Source organism: Nomascus leucogenys, chromosome 22a, assembly GCF_006542625.1.
Source record: "Nomascus leucogenys isolate Asia chromosome 22a, Asia_NLE_v1, whole genome shotgun sequence".
Lineage (NCBI taxonomy): Eukaryota > Metazoa > Chordata > Mammalia > Primates > Hylobatidae > Nomascus > Nomascus leucogenys.
In genome coordinates this window covers 105,970,898-105,991,272 of record NC_044402.1, presented here as the reverse complement: position 1 = coordinate 105,991,272, position 20,375 = coordinate 105,970,898, and the positions used below count along the sequence as shown (strand labels likewise).

Below are 20,375 nucleotides of genomic sequence, written 5' to 3'. Positions count from 1 at the left end.
TGGATCCTGAAACTGATTTTCAGCATAGAGATGCACGCATGACAGGCCCCCCCCACACAGACGTAAGAACTAGAGGGAATCAGCTCAGTCGCCAGACTCTATTCTCCCCACTCTGACCTTATAAGCATAAACATGAGTGTGAAACTCAGGAAAGGAAACTTGCCTTAACAGATTTGCCTTTCAAAGGAGCCGGTGTCTTTCACGGGCACCAGGGATAACAGAGTCCCCTACCTGGTTCTCAAAGCAGCACTAAAAGGCATAGTAGAAGGCAGAAATCATTAGAGGGTGAGTGAGAACTGAACCCCAGCAAGGACACTGCTATTACCATGTTCAGCTCTGCTCTGATAATAATGCCAGTAACAAGAACTAACAATTACTGAACGCCAGCTCTATGTCAGGCACTGTTCTGTGTATCTGATGTGCACATTTCATGCAATTCTAAGCACCTTCTTCCTGGGCATTTTTGTGGATGCTCAAGAGTTAAGTGCATCTTGTAGGCACAGACTTGCTTTTTGAAAACAACAAGAGAGTGAATCGTGCCACCCTGAAAAAACCCAGTGAGTTTCTCTTCAGTGGTCACTATATTCTTTTCTGTTCCCTGAATGTCAAAGGATTTAGCAAAAAGAATCCTCTAATACAAAACTGCCCTTATCTCAAAACAAATCCATCCTAGAATGCCGGTAAGATCAGCAGAATGTGAAGTGCTCAGATCCAATAAACAAACAACTGACATTTCTGACAATAACCCTTCTGAAATTTACTTCTAATCACCATTTTCCAAAGGAGAGATGGCTTGTGTGGCAAGAATCAAAGCTCAGTAGATGGTGACAAGGATCCCTTGCCCTCTTTAAAGTAGCTAACTTCTGCTTCCCCAAAACAAGTTGGCATATAACAGGAAGTATGAGAGCAATAAGAACGAACTATTGCACATTCACGGGGTTTGATTTCCATAAACAGCTTCTGTGGGAGAATACGCCTGTGGTTTGGGTGACGTTCCTGTCTATGAAGCCCAAGAAACCTAAATAGAATCTGATATGTACAGAACATTCTTGACCATGTTCTTCTGCTCTAAACATTCTTAGAAAAGATGAATTCAATGATTGAAATCATGCACGTACTTACCCAGAGAAGGTCATACTCAGATGGCCTTGCTCTTCCTTCGTCGTCTTCATATAAAGGGAAACCTTCCCTCCGAGCCTGATAATACTCTTTCCGCAACTTCTGGATACGGTCAGTGCTTCCACCCGTGGGACGGCCACTACAGGATACAGAGAAATAATCAGATTCACACAGTGTACATCATCTTTGAAATCACTTTTTGATCTTCTTGTTAAAGGAGTTGACATCCAAATTTGGAAGATTCAATAATGTAATTCAAATATGCCAGGAAAATGGTGAAATCAGTCATAAATATGAACAAAAAGTGGTCTTTACGTGCCTACCTTTAGTTCCAAGGGTCAAATGTATGACTTGGGATTAATAAATGCCTTTTGAATGAGAAGGTAAGATAGAGTCTTGACCTTTTAGAGCAATTAAAAGGCCCACCACTTTTTTCTTATAATCACACACACAGAGTTTTGTCACATTTTAATGTGGATATCTCATTTTCTCAATAAGTATTGCTAATTTGGGACAAAGCTCCAGTTGTTTGACCTGAAGGCTGGATATGAGACAGGGTTGGCATATGTCAGCATTCATTTCCATGAGGCTCATGAACTTTGGGAGTAGGGGGTGGGGATGGGATACATGTCAATATATGGGTACAGTTAGGACATGTGTAAAAAAGTTGACAGTAAAAAAAAAAACAACCAAAAACAGTAAAAAAGTTTTTTTTAAAAAAAGGTGGGGGAAGCTGGTGTAGAGTAGAACGTGCTTATCCAAGGTTCTTCTCTCTGTACTTTAGCCAGTACTTCCTCTTAGGAATTATAGCTTTTCCAGGAACTCATCTGCCCAACCCCAAACTGCTCAGCTGGCAGCTCCCTTGTAGCTTAGATTAGGTTATTGTGGTTATTTTAGTGGAACCAATACCACATGATATTATACAGGGCTAGGGAGCAAAAGAATGACAAGCAGATCTGAAGAGCCATTCTACTTATTTGGTTCATTTGAGGTATAACTGAGTGCCCCATTGCACCAGACCTCACGTTAAAATCTGGGAATGGAAAAAGGAACACTTCACAGTTCTTACCTGCAAAAATAAAGAGTCTGGGAGGTAGGGGACAGAGAGGGATACAGAAGACTACAGTCCATTATGACTTGTGCTCTTACAGAGATTTGCATGGGGTCATGGGAACGCAGAGTGCTTAAACTTTGACAATGTGAGAGCAGGGCCATTGAAGAAAATCACAGAGGGCTCCATGGAGGAGGTGACACTTCAGCTGAGCCCTGAAGGATACAAAGGTGCTCAACAGCTCGACAAGTGAGAGGAGGATACTCCAGGTAGAGGGAAGGGCAGTGAGTGCAAAGTAAAGCAATGAGAAAGCATCTTGCTTTAGAGACATGCAAGTCAATCAGTTTGGGCAAGCAGTGGTCCTTCTTTTGTCCTGCCTTACACACATACCAGGTGTATGGTGTATGTTCCCTTTCCGCTCTCATTTACAAAGCAAATTCGAATAAAATTGAGTTCTAGTGACTTTAAAGTTTTCTTTTTTTTTTTTTTTTTTCATTCAGAGTCTCACTCTGTCACCCAGGCTAGAGTGCAGTGGCACGATCTTGGCTCACTGCAACCTCTGCCACCTGGGTTCAAGCGATTCTTCTGTCTCAGCATCCAAAATAGCTGGGATTACAGGCACCTGCCACCATGCCCGGCAAATTCTTTGTGTGTGTGTGTGTGTGTGTGTATTTTTAGTAGAGACGAGGTTTCACCATGTTGGCCAGGCTGGTCTAGTACTCCTGACCTCAAGTGATCTGCCTGCCTTGGCCTCCCAAAGTGCTAGAATTACAGACATGAGCCATCACACCCAGCCATAGTTTAGGGGTATTTTGAATTTAATAATGACAGAAGCATATCACTTACAAATTTTGGTACTTTAACTCATTGATAACATCTTATCAATCATGACACTTATGTTTCACGGGTATGTGAGAATCACTACTGTAGCATTTGGGGAATAAACAAAGGAAAAAAGTCCAGAAAGTCATGAACTAAGTGTAAAACATGCTGTATCTTCTCTCTTGTGTGAGTATTTTAAAGAAATATAGGAGGGTCAAAGAGAAGAGGGACAAGTAAGGCTTGGAAAGGTAGGTAGAGCCCCAGCGTGCAGAGCTTTGCATGTCAAAAAGATCCCCAAATATTACAGTTGGGTTCCAAGTTTAAGTGAGATATCTGATAATATGAGGTATCTAAAAGCAACAGAAAGAGGGCATCTATTTTTAAAAAATATTTTACAACTATGTTTGTAAATTACAAAAAAAAAAAATGGTGAGTAAACATCTTTTGGAGGAAAAGCATTCTTTTCAAACTAGATAGTAAGTTAATTGCAAACTAGATGATGTACCTCTGCCTTGTGGCTGCTCCCTGACAGTTTGCACAGGGTTCTGGGCTTCCTGGGTGCTTGACAGACACTCAGAAGCTGATGCCTTTGGTTCAGAAAAGACAAACCCTTGGGAATCACATACCTTTCTTTTTTTTTTTTTCCCAATATGTATGTGAAAACTCTCATAATAGTTCTAATTCTATTTCTTTACTATACTTAAAATAAGTTTTCTTTGAGCACTTGAAAAAGATAGTAAGAACAAATTAAAAGTCTTGATAAGCTTTTCTGAACCATGAGCAGGCAGGAAAAGCAGCACAGTCCATTTTCAACAGCTTCCCTAGCTCTCGAGTAATACGAGATGACCGTGGTGTCTGTATCCAACGCACAGGCTTCTGTCGATTACGGAAATTCATGAGCTGCGTTCAAACTCACCAGATGAGTTCAATCAACATGGTGCAAACATCGCATACATAATCTATTAGTTTACCCCAAAGAAACTGAAGCTTTGAATTCAAGTAGAATGAAGTCATCAGTAATAAAGAAAAAAAAAAGAAACTGATAAAGCACTGTTTTTTAAAAACACACTTCTCTTCCACTTGTGGTGGAAAAAAAATTGTACTGAGACTGTAAACTATTCTTCCATATGCCTATAAATACATAAATTTAAAAATATGGGTTTGATCAGATTGCTGTTCTCAAATACGGGAATGGGGCAGGAATACAAAATCAGCTGTTCAGGATTCAGAAAGTCCCCTGCGGCTGACAGGAACATGACTATTTACCCAGAAAAGAAATCTGGCCCAAGAGAAAAAACAGGAAAACAGCCCAGAAAGTCATGGATCATGTAAGTGCAAAACACGCTGTATCTTCTCGACCTTGTGTGAATATTTTTTAAAAATATGGAACACTGTGCAAACCTTTTGTGATAACCTGGGAAGACGTCTCCATATCATCTCTTCTTTTTTCCTCTCAACCCTCATTCTACTTTTAGAAACGGTATCAGACTTTTCCCAAATAGGTATTTTAGGTGGTAAGATTAGGGATAGCAAATTCCAATTTCTGATTTGTAACTCTTCTCAGCAGATAATACACATATGCTTACCACCAAATTAATAAAAATAATATACACCACTATTATAACCAAAGCAATTAATTGATTCCGTGTTGCACTGAAGATGTAGAAGCTTAGCAGATTTTAGAGGGACATACACCTTTGTGATAGTGGCAATCGTCATAATAGTTATAATTTATTGAACACTTATATAGCAAATATATCTATATATACTTTTACTTACTCCACTCTCTGTCCACAGCAGACATCACGAATCAATTACAGCATTCTTTCTCAATGCTGTAATTGGGAAAGAATTCTCAGAATTCTTTTAGCCTAGAACTTATCTATAATCTACAGGAATTGGTACATGAGTTTATTTACAATTCCTGTGTAACAGGTGCTGTCAATATCTCAAAACCTCAAAAAATATTGATGGATTTATTATTCTGCTCAATAAAGATGAAGAATATGAAGCTCCTAGCAAATAGATGATTAACAAGTGTTTTCTCACGTCAAAGACTGCTCTTCCACTATGGCTTACTGCCTTCCAACCTACTTCCTTTCCTTCATCTCATTTTATGTTTTAGAGACCGGGTCCTCTAGCAAGATACTGAACAAGAATGGAAGTGAAGGCTAGCCTTCAGGATTTACTTTCTGAAGATTCCCATTTTCCTTCCATATTTACATGTCATTTGTTCTATATTCCTTGCTTTATGGAATTTAGCAGTACAGATTCTAGAAATAGCTTCGGAAGTGACATCAGATCATGATGTAACTCAAATACTATTGAAACCATATAAAACTAGTAAAAGTGTCAATAACCTCATTTCCACATTGTTAGTTTAACAATTAGCCTTTCCTAATTATTTATTCACTGAATGAAGTAAAGCCCTGGCCATCCTTACAGAAAGTTTCTATTACAGCTGTATCCCTATATAGGTGATCAAGGACAGTCTTACACTTTCGATGTGCTGGAATTTTATGTTAAATTGATTCAAGCAGCATAATAACACGACGTATATTGTAATGATTTTAAAAATAAATTATATTGCTTATGCCTTTAAAGGCAGATGTATCATTAAACAGGCCCTTCTTATAACACTTTAGAGCTGGACAGAGCTTAAAGTTGTAATGGATTTCAGAAACCATGTCATTTTCTTCATAGCCGCCTACAGCAACAAATTCCCACATGTCATAAACATCACACTAAGGCATTTGGAATCTAGCCTTATTCTTCCTAGTTTAAAATGACCTCAACTATAGTACTTTTTAAAATGAGTGTTCATCTGTGCATGCCTTCATCTCCTCCCATGACTGCTGCAGGCTGAAAAAAATTAACATTTATCAAGCTCCTATGATGTCCTAAAGACAATATTTGTGCTTTACATACCCATCTCATTTAAGCCTCAGTCAAATCTGCGAAGATGACATTGTTGTTGACATTTTACACACGAGCACAATGAGGCTCAGAGACGTTAAGTAACACAACTGGTGAATGGTGGGCCAGGATTTGTGTGACTCCCAACCAGTGCTGTTTCTACTATATCATGTTGCTTCACAAGAAAGGCATTAAAATGCAGCAGGCATTTTGTGGCTGCACTTCACAGGCATTTCAAGGCAGAGGGAATTTAGCAGAGCACATTTATAGCCATACCTTTTGATATTCTTTTATTTGCACAGATCTTTGCAGTAAAATAGAAATAGAAGAACCAAAGTAATAGAAATACATGCAATGAAGTCCGTATTCATTAAAAAATGATGTTGGAGCCACTGCAGGCTGAGATTTCTGGGCAATTAATATTATATCTCTAACAGGCTTATGTAGAGAGCTGGTATAAAACTGAATGGGGTGCAAAAGAGAATCAACATACGACAAAGATCCTACATGAAAGACAGACTCTGGATCAGGACCAGGACTGAGAGGCAGACAGAACTGCTGGGGAAGTTCACCACTAACTGAATAAGAGGGAGGTGGTCACTACCACCAAACCCTGGCCACTGTGGGACTTGGGAATTATCTGTGATTACATATGTATAAGTGGGCATCTACGTAAATATATGCATCCTAACCAGGATTCAGTTGTATATAGTTGATTTCAAACAGCTGTTTCTGTTTTCGTGTTGTTTTCATACAGCCTCAAGACGTAGCTCTTCATTTAGAAGGAGATGTGTTGGCCTTTGGTGAGCACCGCCCTTATATGTGGGTACCAGACTGGTGTCCAGATTTGATGATGCAGTTAAGAAATGGTCTTTATAAGGTCAGGTGAGTTGGCTCATGTCTGTAATCCCAGCACTTGCGGGGCTGAGGTGGGCGGATCACCTGAGGTCAGGAGTTTGAGACTAGTCTGGCCAATATGGCGAAACCCCATCTCTACTAAAAATACAAAAAAAAATTAGCTGGTATGGTGGCATGCACCTGTAATGCCAGCTACTAGGGAGGCTGAGGCAGGAGAATCACTTGAACTCAGGAGGCAGAGGTTGCAGTGAGCTGAGATCATGCCAGTGCACTCCAGCCTGGGCAACAGAGGAAGACTCTGCCTCAAAAAAAAATAAAAATAAAAAAATAATAATAATAATAATAAATAAATAAAAGAAAGAAAAGAAATGGCTTTTATAGCCTGGAACTTTAACAGGAATATTCCTATCTGGAGGTGATAATCCTTACGAACTCTCTGAATAAAACCCTTTAAATTGGATGTATGCGTGTCAACAAGTCAGTAGGATAGGGAGTGTTTTTGAGGTTAGTGTTTGATAGAGTCTTTAATTTTTTAGGAAGTTACTGTAAAATGTTGTTTTGATGCTTCCTTTAAGGTTGCTAATTATGTAAGTATGGTGTTAATTTTTGTATACTCACAAAAGGGTGGAATTTCAATGGTTTTCTCAAAAAGGGTTTAAAGACATGGAATAAAGAAAAACACCTCGGTATCCTTTAAGAACGCCAAGATACTATTATTTTCCTGACTTCTTCCCCAGGGGGAGTGTTGTTTGTTTTTGTCTTTTGGGATGTAAGAAGCTAAAAATCATCCCAGCTTTATTTTTAAACTTAAAATTTAACAGTACCATAGTTCTGCCTTAGAAAACGGCAGATTTTTTTTTCCATAGTGGGAACAGAGCTTCCAAAACACCTGAGATTCTATGGCATTCATACTCTCAATAACATAACTATAATAAAATTTAACAGGCTATATGCACTCTTATTTTGCTAATTTTTCTCAAATCCCAACAAAAGATTCTGGAAAAGAATATTCGGCTGAAGACAGATAGTCACAGACATAAATATTATTTATTTTCGGTTGGTAATAAAGATTTCTGTCAAATAAAATTTTGAGAGACTCTTGTACATGCACTTAGGATTCTTAATTGAAGAGCATTTAAGATTTAAAGAAACTAACTACACCCCCAATACCACTTACACTCATACTCTCCAGATTTAACATCTCATAATGAAAATACATTTATAGTGTGCCCTGTACTAATTTAATAATAAATAATTGCTTTTTAAGGAACTTAATTCCATAGCATTCTTCAAATCACATTTAAGTCTAGAACAGCTGTGAAAATTATCCAGTGTAAATATCCAGGTAAAGTTATGATTATGTAAATCCTCTATTTTCCCCCTGTTCCCCATTTCTTATAAAGAATCTCTATTTTTTCAAAGGTGCGTTGACAAATAAGATTTTTCACTGTTTAGCCTGGTGAAATTTTAGGACTGATAGCTGACTATCCATGGACAACTTTGGGAATACTTCTTTCTAATTTCTTCCCAAATTTACTGTCACTATTAATGAAGGTAGCCCCCATTTCAAATTATTTTTGCCAAAAGATTCCCCCCAAATAACAAGAATATATCTTAGCTTATATGGACATTTAATTTCCACCAGATTTAAGTTATCTTGCTGATTAAAACAATTACTCCACTTTAAATTAAGGGCTCTTTGTTTACTATAACTGTCTATAATATTCTATATTAAGAATAATGAATTTAGAGAAAGGGTGAATAATACTAAACAGACAACACAAACTTTCCAAATGTAAAATCTGCTTTTATTTCTAAGGGCTTCTTCTGTCCATTATCTCTGACATGATACCTCTTCTTAGTAGGTGAGGAAACAGTGCTTCAGCATCTTAAGAGAGTATTTAATGTCACATAAAATGGCAGCAGAATCTGATGAAAAACTATGCTCTACACTAACATAAAACTTCGAAAAGTATGTCTTTGCATGAGTTTTCAAGGGTTCAGCAAAATTACTCATCCTTATGTCAGCATCCTGTGGGCAACCTGAGAAACTGGTCCAGAGAGGTTAACATGCAAGTTAGGGTCATAAGGTAGAAGAAACCTGAAAATCACAGTAATACGTCAGCTCAGACTATAATCCTGAACTGCGGTCCCCTCCCCCCCAGCCATCCTGATGCTGCCTGTGGCATTTTGACCTGGATGCAACAATCTGACAACTTGGTTTGGCTTACCTGGGCTCCTGACCTCACCATGGCAACCTGAGGCTGACCTTTTGTCTTTCTCAACGTGTTTCCTGCTTTCAGCATCTGCCTCCTTTGAGATCCTTGTCTTGGTATTTCCATCCCTAGCTTGGTAAAGTGATCCTTTGACTCCTAGAGCTCGAAGATTTGTCTTGGAAATCTTAACCCTGTGCTGGATCTTGACCCAGTGAATCAAGCCATAGTGGTGGAGCATAAAGAAATAAAGGCCGGAACCAAAAAGGAGCCCGCATTGCCAAGTCAATCCTAAGCCAAAAGAACAAAGCTGGAGGCATCACACTACCTGACTTCAAACTATACTACAAGGCTACAGGAACCAAAACAGCATGGTACTGGTACCACAACAGAGATATAGACCAATGGAACAGAACAGAGCCCTCAGAAATAATGCCGCATATCTACAACCATCTGATCTTTGACAAACCTGACAAAAACAAGAAGTGGGGAAAGGATTCCCTATTTAATAAATGGTGCTGGGAAAACTGGCTAGCCATATGTAGAAAGCTGAAAATGGATCCCTTCCTTACATATTATACAAAAATTAATTCAAGATGGACTAAAGACTTACATGGTAGACCTAAAACCATTAAAACCCTAGAAGAAAACCTAGGCAATACCATTCAGGACATAGGCATGGGCAAGGGCTTCATGTCTAAAACACCAAAAGCAATGGCAACAAAAGCCAAAATTGACAAATGGGATCTAATTAAACTAAAGAGCTTCTGCACAGCAAAAGAAACTACCATCAGAGTGAACAGGCAACCTACAGAATGGGAGAAAATTTTTGCAACCTACTCATCTGACAAAGGGCTAATATCCAGAATCTACAATGAACTCAAACAAATTTACAAGAAAAACACAAACAACCCCATCAAAAAGTGGGCAAAGGATATGAACAGACAATTCTCAAAAGAAGACATTTATGCAGACAAAAGACACATGAAAAAATGCTCATCATCACTGGCCATCAGAGAAATGCAAATCAAAACCACAATGAGATACCATCTCACACCAGTTAGAATGGCTATCATTAAAAAGTCAGGAAAGAACAGGTGCTGGAGAGGCTGTGGAGAAATAGGAACACTTTTACACTGTTGGTGGGACTGTAAACTAGTTCAACCATTGTGGAAGTCAGTGTGGCGATTCCTCAGGGATCTAGAACTAGAAATACCATTTGACCCAGCCATCCCATTACTGGGTATATACCCAAAGGATTATAAATCATGCTGCTATAAAGACACATGCACACGTATGTTTATTGCGGCACTATTCACAATAGCAAAGACTTGGAACCAAGCCAAATGTCCAACAATGATAGACTGGATTAAGAAAATGTGGCACATATACACCATGGAATACTATGCAGCCATAAAAAATGATGAGTTCACATCCTTTGTAGGGACATGGATGAAGCTGGAAACCATCATTCTCAGCAAACTATCGCAAGGACAGAAAACCAGACACCGCATGTTCTCACTCATAGGTGGGAATTGAACAATGAGAACACATGGACACAGGAAGGGGAACATCACACACTGGGGCCTGTTGTGGGGTGGGGGAAGGGGGGAGGGATAGCATTTGGAGATATAGCTAATGTTAAATGACGAGTTAATGGGTGCAGCACACCAACATGTCACACGTATACATATGTAACTAACCTGCATGTTGTGCAGATGTACCCTAAAACTTAAAGTGTAAAAAAAAAGAAAGAAATAAAGGCCCACTCCCCTTAGCAATTTTGAAATGGTAAGCTCTTCCACACACACCACGAACCACAGCTACCATTTACCACTGAAAGTAATGCATTGATTCATGCAGGTAACTTCCTCCTAGGTGATTGATTGTTGTGACTGAGAATCATCACCAGAGCAATGTCATCTCCTCTTCTGATAAAAAGGCATTGCTCTACCTTTGCTCTTTATCACTTGGGGCAATGCAAGGCTGGCTTCTAATCAGAACATTCTGCTTCTGTATCTCCATTTCTCACAAAGGGAGAAATACCTTAGGAGTGACCCCGACAGTGTAAATCAAAATTCAACAACATGCCAGTTATTATTTATGGCTTCAGTTCACCATAATAAGCCAGTAACAAATAACTGCCTTATTCTAATATTGTACAATGACCTCCTGTGTTCAAATTTTAGATGTCAGTTTTGCCATCAGTCATAAAATACCCATTTGAGTTATTTATATTTTTAATAGTATCTAATACAGTTCTTCCAACATAGTGCATTATATATATATATATATATATATATGTGTGTATATATATATATATATATGTATATATATATATATATATATATGTGTGTATATATATATATATATATATATAGAGAGAGAGAGAGAGAGAGAGAGAGAGAGAGAGACAGAGTCTTACACTGTTGCCCAGGCTGGAGTACATGGTGTGATAATAGCTCATTGTAACCTCAAACTCCTGAGTTCAAGCTATCCTCCTGTCTCGGCCTCCTAAAGCACTGGGATTATAGGTGTGAGCCACTGTAAGCCACTGCACCCAGCCCCCAGTGCAATATTTTTGAACCTTAAGTAATTTACACAAATACTGGACACTTCAAAGTTATGTGTAAGTGTGTGATACGTATTGTCTCAAGGCATTTTTGTCAATTTTATTAACAACATACAGTATGTGGGTGTCACAGAAGAAACTCATCAAGGGTTTAATATGGTAATTTTGATTTCTTAAAAAAGAACGATTTTAAAATATAGTTGAAAAGCTCACACTGGATGGCAGCAATATTATCCCTTTCTTTCTACTCCACATCTTTGCAAAACAAGCATACATACATGCAAAGAAAAATAGATTTGGATCAATTTGCAACTGTGCATCCATTGTGTCTTCTGCTAAAAAAGGATAAATAAGCCACATCCTGTATTATAATTCATATAGATATAGCTGTTCTAACATGGCTGGAGTATAGTGATACTGCATCACAGCTGCATCTAATTGATACACCAAATATTTGAGCTTAGACACAAACAGAGGCTTGGGGGCAGAATAGCAATTTAAGTAGTGATAGTGTTTCCACTGGACATTCCATTTAATGAACATATGTCCCTGAACATGAACTGAGTTGATTTCCTTTGGTCAGTGTCAGTTCCTAGGCACCTTTCCTAATGTAAGTTTTATGTTGTGCTGAACATCATTTCAGTGTTTAAGGATGTATATTACTTGTACAACATGGCCTTGTATATGCAAGCCGACTACTTCAGCTGATGCTCAACCAAGGGAATAGCCATCTAATGCAGTGCTAAAGAAACAGCAGTGAGTGGGTTTAGTGAGAGATCATAGGCAGAGTCCAATATAGCATCCTCTTAAAGCAGGGGTCACCAACCCCCAGGCCATAAACTGATACCAGTCCATGGCCTGTTAGAAACCGGTGAGCTTACACAGGTGAGCATTACCGCCTGAGCTCTGCCTCCTGTCAGATCAGTGGCTGCATTAGATTCTTATAGGAGCACGAACCCTATGGTGAACCATGCATGCAAGGAGGTAGGCTGCATGGTCCTTATGAGAATCTAGTGCCCGGCCCCGTGTTCCCCAACTCCCGACACCCCCAACCCAGTGGAAAAATTGTCTTCCAGGAAACCAGTCCCTGGTGCCAAAATGGTTGGGGACCACTGTCCTAAAGTGTTTCCCAAGATTAATTTTGTCAATACACAATTTTGTCTCATGTAATGACTTTAGAAACTAACCTTATTTAAGACATGACTCCACTTGGAATACTATAGGTTTTCTCAAAGGACTCGACGGTCCAAAACAAAATTAGCAAAATATTGATTAAAAAGGTAAATAGAGGAAACCTACAAAACTTGTATTATTTTAATTATCGTTCACCTTCTTGAACTGAACAAAAGACAGTTTAAGGAGAAATAAAATGTTGTTTAGATGGTACTTGAACAAATTAATGATAACACTAATATGCACACACTCATGCCTTCTCAAAGAAATTCTCACCAACAACTGCAGGAACTGCAAAGACAAAATTATTATCTTTTAGGCTTAAATCAAATACAGTTGAGTTTTAAGAAAACATATCTGACATTTATATGTGGATTAAACTTTCAGGGTCAATTCTGGGAAAAATAAGCCTTTGTGGGCTGCAGGCCATGAAACTTTGGGAATTTCCTAGGCCTCCATGACATTCCTTCTTCTTCAGAGCAAACAACATAGAAGTTCTCTCTTCTCCCAAGAGATCCGGGAATACCATCAAAGGCCACTGATTCCCAACAGCTGGGTACCTAACCTTTCCTTTCAGATAATAAGAAAGTAAGTTTTAATGGACTACACAATTTTAAGGAAAAATAAGGACACTCTAAATAATTTAGTGCATGGATGGTAGCTTGTATTTTTTTTAATTTAGAGGATTATATCAGTTAGAAGAGAATAGTCAGGATAGTGCATGGTGAAAAGTGAAAAATATAACAAAATGTCAGTAGATTAATGCAGCAGTTTCTTACTTACACAACAATGCTTTTGTTTTTCTTCCCCAGTGGAGGGTATTGGGAAAATTATAAAAGTGACAAAGGAAAAAAAAGTTTTAAAAAAGGAGAAAACATTTTTCAATTGAAAGAAGCTAAAGATTGTGATTAGGAGCTCGGTGTTAAAAGTCAAAGTGTTCTAAATATATGTGACAAGTGAACTAGTCCTTACTTTTCTACTGTTAAAGGATATACATTCTCCAAATGCCCAGAAGGGATGCTTGGGTCACATAGGTAAGTGACCATGGGGCCAATCTTAATGATCACATATGGTGTTAAATCGTGCTACATAATAAACATAGAATCCTATATGCAGTATTCTAATATGATTAGCATAAAGCGATTAGGTCTAAGAGGTCTAAGAATTTATGAACATGTTTTGATATCACCTACATTCTTTTAATTTCTTTTACATCCATATGCTGTTCTGAGATTTTTAAATAAGGTCATAACAATTAATCCAAATAGATTCTCAACTCATGATATGGTTTGGCTCTGTGTCCCCACTCAAATCTCATGTTGAATTGTAATCTCCAATGCTGGAGGTGGGGCCTGGTGGGAGGTGATTGGATCATGGTTTAGCACCATCCCCTTGGTACTGTTCTTGTGACAGTGATTGAGTTATCATGAGATCCGCTTGTTTAAAAGTGTGTAGCACCTTTCCTCCCCCACCTTCACCCACCCAACCCACTCTCTTCCTCCTGCTCCAGGCACATAAGATGTGCCTGCTTCCCCTTTGCCTTCCCCCATAAGTAAAAGCTCCCTGAGGCCTCCCGAGAGGCAGATGCTGCCATGTTTCCTGTACAGCCCATGGAACTGTGAGCCAACTCCACCTCTTTTCTTTATACATTACCCAGCCACAGGTATTTCTTCATATCGATGCTAGAATAGACTGATACAGATTGCATCAAAAGTTAGTATGTACTTAGCTCCCAAAGGGCATTAAATAGAAGAATATCCCACAGCTCTCATTAGCCTGGATGCAAAGTGAGCTCTGGTAACCCTAGGGCCTTCTACTGACCTTCCAACATTAGGGGTGTACAGAATAGCAGACAGCTTACATTACCATCTCCTATGGATCGTTTCAGTTGTTTTTAGAACATGCTCAGATTCTTACAAATCCTTGCTAGGGGAATTCTGGCTTTCTCTTCAAAACAGAATAGAAAATAATAAACTGGTAGCAGACCTAAATCCTCACATGCTTTTAAAAGCTCTCCAATAACCCTCTGAAAAATTTCTGATGTGTACATTTATTTAAGCTTTACTTATTCATAAATATTGCGTGGCCTTAGGGATGCAAAGGTGATTAAGACCCCGACTTTACCCTCTGGGATTTCACAGTCTAGTGGGGGAGACACAGATATAAATAAATAATGACAGTGCAATGTGGCAATTACTAAGAGGAAGTATCATGAAGTATGCTGAACTCCAGCAGTAGCTCAGAGCAGAGGGTGTTAACTTGGCTTGGGGAGGTCAGTAAAGGCCTATTAGAGAAGAGGAGACAAGGATAAGGAGACAGTGGCTGGGCATGCCAGCTGGAAGGAACACCACTTGGAATGGGGTGGCCACATGAAAGGGCACACAGTCAGGCACCGCACAAGTGTGGGGAATGTGTGGAGAAACTGGGAAATACAGCTGGTAGGACCTGAACAGCCCCATCTACCAAACTTTCTAAAGGGGATGATGCAGACCCATTGAAGGACTGCAAGTAGGGCCAGCACCACCATCCTCAAGAGTTCTGCTTCATATCAAGAGAACTCTGGGAGACCCTAGCTCTCTCTAACCCCATATATCATAACCTATGGAAGGAACTAGCTGACCTCTCTGAGCTTTTCTTGTACTTAGATTTGATGATTTCTTGTGTGTGCATACAGTGCAGGCTAAATGGTTGATCAAATCATTGGCAAAAGTTCTCTATTTCCATCTCCCTACTTGTTGGCTACTGTGCCAGAGGGCCACTGGAGATGGGGGCAATGGGACATTGAAACTTTCCTTCAGTTTGAACACTGATCATTTTCTATAACCAGAGGTCTTGTTTGACTAGTAATATTATCTGGTGACGAAGCACGATGCATCAGTAATATAATGATAAATTTCCCATTAGGAATCTGGGTCTGGCTGCCAAATCAGACAGCAAAAAGTTAAAATGAAACAAAACAAAACAAATGAAACCAGACCCATTATGGGTTGACAAAGACTTTTTTTTTCCCCCACTGGCACTTTAAGGGAAAGTAGGCAGAGAATCTTAATAAATAGCCATTGCCCCATTCAGGCGAGGTAATGGCAATGCCTGAGTATCTGCCATGGAGCAATTTGTAGCTGTCTTCTTGATCTGAAAAGTGAATGAGTTGTCGAATACCAAAGAAGAAGGAAAATTAGGCACTCTGCTGCTGACAATTGAACTCTATAAATAACCCACAGTGAAAACGAATAAAAAAAATGCCCTTCCTCCAGCTTTCAGTAGCCTCTCGACAGTGTGACAGTTGCTAGTTTTTTCAATAAACATGATGTCAATTATGCCTTTTATCCATCATGGTGAAGTCATGTGTGGGGAATAATTGAGTATCTTTTTTTCTGGCACTTCACATAACAATGCTTTTCCATTTTATTTATATCATACTGAGGTAAAGCAGCTGTCTGATCTGTAATCTATATGTTCCGTCAACACTATGTTTCTGATTCCTTGCTTCGTTCCAACAGCTTTATTAGCAACAGTTTTTTAGTCAGCTCTCAATTATCTGCAGAAACAGGAGGTTTGAAAGAGTATGAAAAATAAAAACTACAGATTATTTTGAAAAAAATCTCATTTAAACCAACAACTTTAGTTTCCTTCCCAACAAGTGTTTTCCCAGAACTGTAAATAATACCCCAATTAATTGACTCGAGTTTCACATTCTTTTCCTTGCCCAGCCCCTTGTTTGGTAAAGACACTAATGAGAAGAAAAAAGGCCAAAAGGCAGGCAGGACTGGAAAAGCAGAGGGGCTACAGAGGCTCACAGGAGGAAAACAGAATTTGGACAGTTGAGAGTTAATGACCCAGGAAACATTTCCCTAGAGGATTTATTGTGTTCCTAGAGGAATGTAACTTTTTAGATGAAAAGTACCAGGTATTAGTTTTCCAAATAAATAGCTGAAAGCAAAAAGTTATGCTGAACACAGTTACAGAATTAATGAGCACTCACATATCCAACTAATAAAAGGAGCTTTTGGGTGACTGTCCTTGTTTCCCGAATTCTGCTATTTGCCATGAACTTTTAATATTGTCCATGGTATTTTTCCCCCCATTTGTAGCATTAAGTGTAGTCACTCAGATGTCATTAGTTCCTCACTTGTTACAGGACTCTGTTCTTAGGAAGTACAGGCGAGGAACATGTGGAATGGCGTTGCGTTATGTTGTACATTCCATATTAAGATGAAAGGAGGTAACATGTTTTATTCGAGATAGTTTCCAACAAATAATCTCTTTTCCAAGTGTAAACAAGCCCACTGCCCCCTAGCTAGAAGCTTCCCCCCTTCCAATTCTACATAAAATATAAGCCTCAAGGTTTAAATTGAATCATTATATTATTTCTTTATATATTTACTTTGGCATTTTTAAAAAAACTGAATACATATTGTATATCTAAGAGAGCTTCTAGATTTATAACTTGAAAAAAAGGGAATCATTTCCTCTTCTTCAAAGATGCTTTTTAATACTGTGTCCAAAATATCTAGGGAATTGGAGAGAGAAAAAGGAGAGAGGGGAGGGAGAGCGAGGAAAGAAAAAGAGCTAATGGTCAAAATGCATCCTTATAATAAAATGAGCTGCTTAATGGATACTCACTACAGGAATAACATTAATTCAGTATTAGGACTTTCACTGGAAAAATATGAATGTAATTTATCTTTTTAACTGTCAGCTGCATTTCTAAAGCTCTGAAATCTGTAGCTTCCAGGGGCCTTTTGTCTTTCTGCCATGGCAGGAATATCTTGGACAGCTGTAAGAGCTTTCTAAGCTATCTTTCTCAAAATCCATTAGCTAATTCAAGGAACCTAATTAGAGCTGCCATTTTGATGGAGCATACTGAATGCTCAGTACAGACTAGCAACACCATCAATGTTTATTAGAAATCACAAAACCCAAAGTGTTCCATTCCCTATGAATATTAATGGGAATACAGCAAACAAAATATTTATTAAAACATATGCTTAATCCCATCAAGGTTTACAGACAGATACTGAAAGGCAGAGAGAGAGGCACGCACTTGAATTTGAAGGCATGTGCCCATGGACACACAATGAACCGAGATTTACACTGAAGCAGCATGTAATCATTATTTGTATGCCCCTCCTACTTGTCTCCCTTGGTTTTGCACCCTGGAATTCAGCCGCTCACAGCTGGGAGGACAGATGTAAGTCCAGAGGAGTCTGAAGAAGGGGGTGGAGGGAGCTTTAAAAAAAAAATAAAACAGCTGCTGACTGCCACAAATCCTTGTCAGTGGAGAAATAAATTGTTTCTCTAAAATCAGCCGCATGGTGACGTCAGTACTTTCTACCCTCATTCTAAAAGATGGTGCCACCGAATAAATCCAAGTAGCTCTTATCTAATGTGCCTACCCTGGGAGAGCTTCTACTAGGGAAGAATCCAGTGGTGCCAGAGGCTGGTTTTTATCCTGCTGCTATGCAGATCGGGCCCCCACTGCCCTTGTCAGCACAGGTGTGGATGCACGCCCCCCCACCCGCCTGGGGAGGCCCCTAAGACGTTGTTCCTCCTTCTCTCTCTGGAGCAACTAGGGGCCCTTTGTGACGTATTACTGTCCAGTAGCCCCTAAACCCCCCTTCAAGCTATTGCCTCCTGTCTCTCTCTTTTCCTTCTCCTTTCACTAAACTTTAAAAAACAACCCTCTGCTGTCTCTGTCATCTGCCACCCTTTCTTTTGGGCTGATGACAGTACAGTTTGTACCTTCACTGCTGCTAAAACTGCCCAGCAAAACTCTCCCTAACCTCTGCAGGACTAGACGTGGCAGAGCAACCCTTGTGGCAAGTCTCTCTTCTTTGTTGCCTTCCCACTTCTCCAATCTAATTGTCTGTTTCTCTCACTGTCTCTCGCTATTCTCTAAACGGATTCTCTAAACTTTAGAGTCTAAAGGCTCCTTGTCTATATTTTCACTCTTGGGGATACTATTTACTCCCAGCACTTTGATTCTCCTGTTCCCTCACATTTCATATATTCGCTTGTCCATCTATTCAATAAATGATCCCCATAGTGGCTCGCATGGGGCAGGTCCTCCACAGAGCCCGCCTGCGTGAGGACACACCTCTCTAGCTGCAACACCTCATGGGAGCTCCAAAAGCCATGCTCACCCTTGCTCCACACTTGAACTTGAAATGAGCCAATGTTTTACACTCAACTTGTCCAGAGACAACTTTCTTACATTTCCATTAACGTCTTCTTTCCCTCCTATTTTCTGGGCTCCTAATTGTTTCTCCGTGCTCCTTAGAGATGGAAACAATGATCAGCATTAGAGCCCAGGCTCTGGAGCCAGACTGCTTGGGTTCTGGTTCCGCCACTTTCCATCTCCCTATCTTAGAGTAGTTATATAACCTCCTTATCTCTGAAATAAGGATAATGAGAGTAAAACCAAGTAGGGTAGTTTTGAGGAGCAAAGTGAGTTTTTATTTAAAGCAATTGGAATAGTGCCTGGTGCCCAATGACTACTGGGCTCTTCTATGACATTATTTGATATTATTGTTGGCTTCTTTTCTCCCATGCATCCTACATTCAGTTGGTTGTAATGATGAGCCTCTAGCACTGTGGCCTCCCCTGCATTCCTTCTTCCACAAGCCCAGTTCATAGCAGCATGGCAGCTAGTCTCTCCGCTCCTGACTCCTTCACTCTAATACATTCCCACATTAGCCTTCCAAAGGTGCAACTCTGCTCATGGAATTCCCTGTGACAATAACCTCTTTGCTCTCTTTCCATTGCCGACACCACCCCAGCCTCCTGCTTTCCTTCCACTTGCAGTCCAGTCTCCAGCGAAGCTCTGATCGTTCCCTAAACTTATCCTCAGTTTCACCCACACCCTGCTCCATGCCTTTGACCACACTGCCTCTTCTACCAGTAATTCTTGCCCCTCCTTTTAAAAACAATATAATTAAGATCATATCAATTGTTTAAAAACATCCACTGCCTTGTCATCACGTTTAGCCTAATTCTCAAACCATTCCCCAGGGTCTACATGGCCCTCCCGTCACTGAACTGGCCTGTTTCCCTCTCTACCTCCTTGCTGACCTATTCTTCTCCTGTGCTCACAGACAGCTTCTTTCTCACTCTCCCTTGTTCCTTGATAGCCTAAGCTTGTCACAGCCCCAGGAGTGTGTCATTCCTGGGTCTTCCACCTAAAACACTCTGCCTCCACGTTCTCAAGGCATATTCTCCCTTGTCAGAGGTGCCTCCTCTGGCGGTTTTATCTGTAGACCCTTCAAGACAATCCCTACCTGGTTAGCCTGTTTGTTTCCTTTGTAGCAATGATCACCCCCTGAATGTATCAACTTCATTATCTATCAATTCTCACTTCTCTGTGTCTGCCTTCCACCACAAGAACAGAAGGTGTTGAGAGCAGGGAGCTACTAGGTCCTGTTCAGGCTGTTTTACCAGTGGCAGGACCTGCCTCATGAACTAAGGAATGACTCTCTACCCATGAAATCCTTCAAGATTCTTACAATCATTTTGCAAATATTTATTGAGCACCCACTATTCACGATCAACTGTTACAGGTCCTGGGGATATAGGAGGAGTACAAGAGATACAAGGTCCTTAACCACCTGGGCCTTACATTTTACTGGTGGTGAGGATGGGGATGAAACAATAC

The 20,375-nt window shown here is 39.7% G+C and overlaps 1 protein-coding gene across 1 annotated transcript in view; it reads right to left on the bottom strand.

Moving 5' to 3' along the window:
- Window positions 1-20,375, bottom strand: part of PARD3B (par-3 family cell polarity regulator beta) — a 1,081,037-nt gene that overhangs the window by 123,760 nt on the left and 936,902 nt on the right. Inside the window, exon 21 of the mRNA XM_030803127.1 lies at window positions 1,123-1,258. Within this exon, the coding sequence (XP_030658987.1) occupies window positions 1,123-1,258 (136 nt within the window). The remainder of the gene's footprint in view (window positions 1-1,122; window positions 1,259-20,375) is intronic.